Source organism: Anopheles cruzii, unplaced genomic scaffold, assembly GCF_943734635.1.
Source record: "Anopheles cruzii unplaced genomic scaffold, idAnoCruzAS_RS32_06 scaffold03788_ctg1, whole genome shotgun sequence".
Taxonomy (NCBI): domain Eukaryota; kingdom Metazoa; phylum Arthropoda; class Insecta; order Diptera; family Culicidae; genus Anopheles; species Anopheles cruzii.
The window spans coordinates 1-1,514 of NW_026457373.1; the positions used below are offsets into that span (position 1 = coordinate 1).

General features: G+C 51.7%; 1 protein-coding gene across 1 annotated transcript; it reads left to right on the forward strand.

The window, feature by feature from the left end:
* Positions 1-73: 73 nt before the first annotated feature.
* On the forward strand, positions 74-1,304 carry LOC128277086 (protein FAM8A1-like). Its single transcript, XM_053015534.1, has 3 exons — positions 74-470; positions 529-670; positions 737-1,304. The coding sequence occupies exons 1-3, from the start codon at positions 74-76 to the stop codon at positions 1,200-1,202; spliced, it is 1,005 nt and encodes a 334-aa protein (XP_052871494.1). The 3' UTR covers positions 1,203-1,304.
* The last annotated feature ends 210 nt before the right edge of the window (positions 1,305-1,514 follow it).

The following is a 1,514-nucleotide window of genomic DNA, read 5'->3' on the forward strand; positions in this document are numbered from 1 at the left end:
AGAAGATTGAAAACAAAATCTCAGTTTGGCCATACGTGGATTTTTTTTACTGTTCGAGCCATTCGAAAACGATATGGAGAGCAACGAGGAAAGGAAACCCGAGAAACAACCCGTTGCCGATGGAGTCCCGCAGCTGGATCTTAGCAAATCGCCCAAAGAAATTTACTTCGAGCTGCTGCGAACATGGGTTTACCATGCCGAGATGCAGAACCATATTCAGGCACACTTTCCATATTACCTGATGAGCAACTATCCGCAGCTATTCCAGCTCACCGCCGGCGCGGGAGCAGCGATGCCATCCACCGGTTGGAACGGTCTAGTGGCGGGAACTGCCGGTGTGGCAGCAGCGGCTGGTGTGTCCTCAAACTCGTCCACCACGCCAGCAGGACAGCCGATGGGCCAAGGACAAGTGGCCGATCAGAATCGTGCCGGAAGGACTGATTTGCTCGATCCTACGCGCCCAGATGCGGGTAGGTTCGCCTGCGGGTTTAACTTTCAAGAGCTTATCGCCATCGGCTTTCCTTGCAGCCATTAACCGGCACGGTGGATACGAGTACGTGGTGGCCCCGCTGTGGAAGCGATTTGCAGCGGAAGCCATCGACATTGCGATCATATTTTTGCTGAAGATTATGATCACGCTTGCCTTCATCGACGCGTTACAAATCGATCTGTAAGCATTCGTTTTATTTATTCAGTTGTTCGTACGATAACGCCACATTATTCTCGCTCCCGACAGCTTCTACATGGACCTCGATGCCATCCGCAGTTCCTTCGAAGAAGACTATACGGAGCTGCTATCGTTCACATCCGAGCTGATCTTCCTCGAGATCGTGATCAAGATTGCCGTCTGTATCTACGAAGCGGTGTGGACGTCACACGTCCAGGTCCTACCGGGCAGTGCTACGCCGGGAAAGATGCTGATGGGACTGCGGATCGTGCACGCCGAATCGGTGCTTGTTCTCGAGCCGCAGCCGCATCCCGCAATACTGACCAACCAGACGCCAATGCGGGCCTTACTCTACCCGGCCACGCCGCCCAGTCTCGGGCGCGCTTTTGGGCGGGCCGTGGTCAAGAACGTAGTGATTACGTTCTTTTTTCCGCTGTGTCTGCTGTGCTTCCGGCATAATCGCTCCCTGTACGACGTCATGGCGAAGACGGTGGTGGTTGAAGATAATCCTAATCCAATGCTTCGGAGGCGCTAAGCCGCGTAAAGCAAGGCACCGTTTGGCAGCAAGGCTGTGTAACAAGGGCTCCCAGTGTCAGTACCAAATCGAGCGGCTTGCGAATTGAAAGCGGTAAACGGGAGAGCGGTAGGCAGATATTGTCCTGCATAAGCATCTTATAGTTGAGGAGGGGTTTTACAATTAAAATGGCCAATCCTCAGTTTACCAAATACATGGATAATGATTATTCATAGCTGAGGCAGCATTATCATAATAAAGCTAGACAGTTGATCCTCGTAGATGGAGCAAAGTTGTCAAAATAATTAACTTCTACGGTTTGCGTTAATGGCA

What these genes read in the sequence shown, in the direction of transcription:
- LOC128277086 (XM_053015534.1), top strand. Translation starts at nt 74, where the DNA reads ATGGAGAGCAACGAGGAAAGGAAACCCGAGAAACAACCCGTTGCCGAT. An exon ending in TCCTACGCGCCCAGATGCGG is followed by an intron (nt 471 to 528) that starts GTAGGTTCGCCT and finishes CTTTCCTTGCAG; the next exon opens with CCATTAACCGGCACGGTGGA. An exon ending in GACGCGTTACAAATCGATCT is followed by an intron (nt 671 to 736) that starts GTAAGCATTCGT and finishes CGCTCCCGACAG; the next exon opens with CTTCTACATGGACCTCGATG.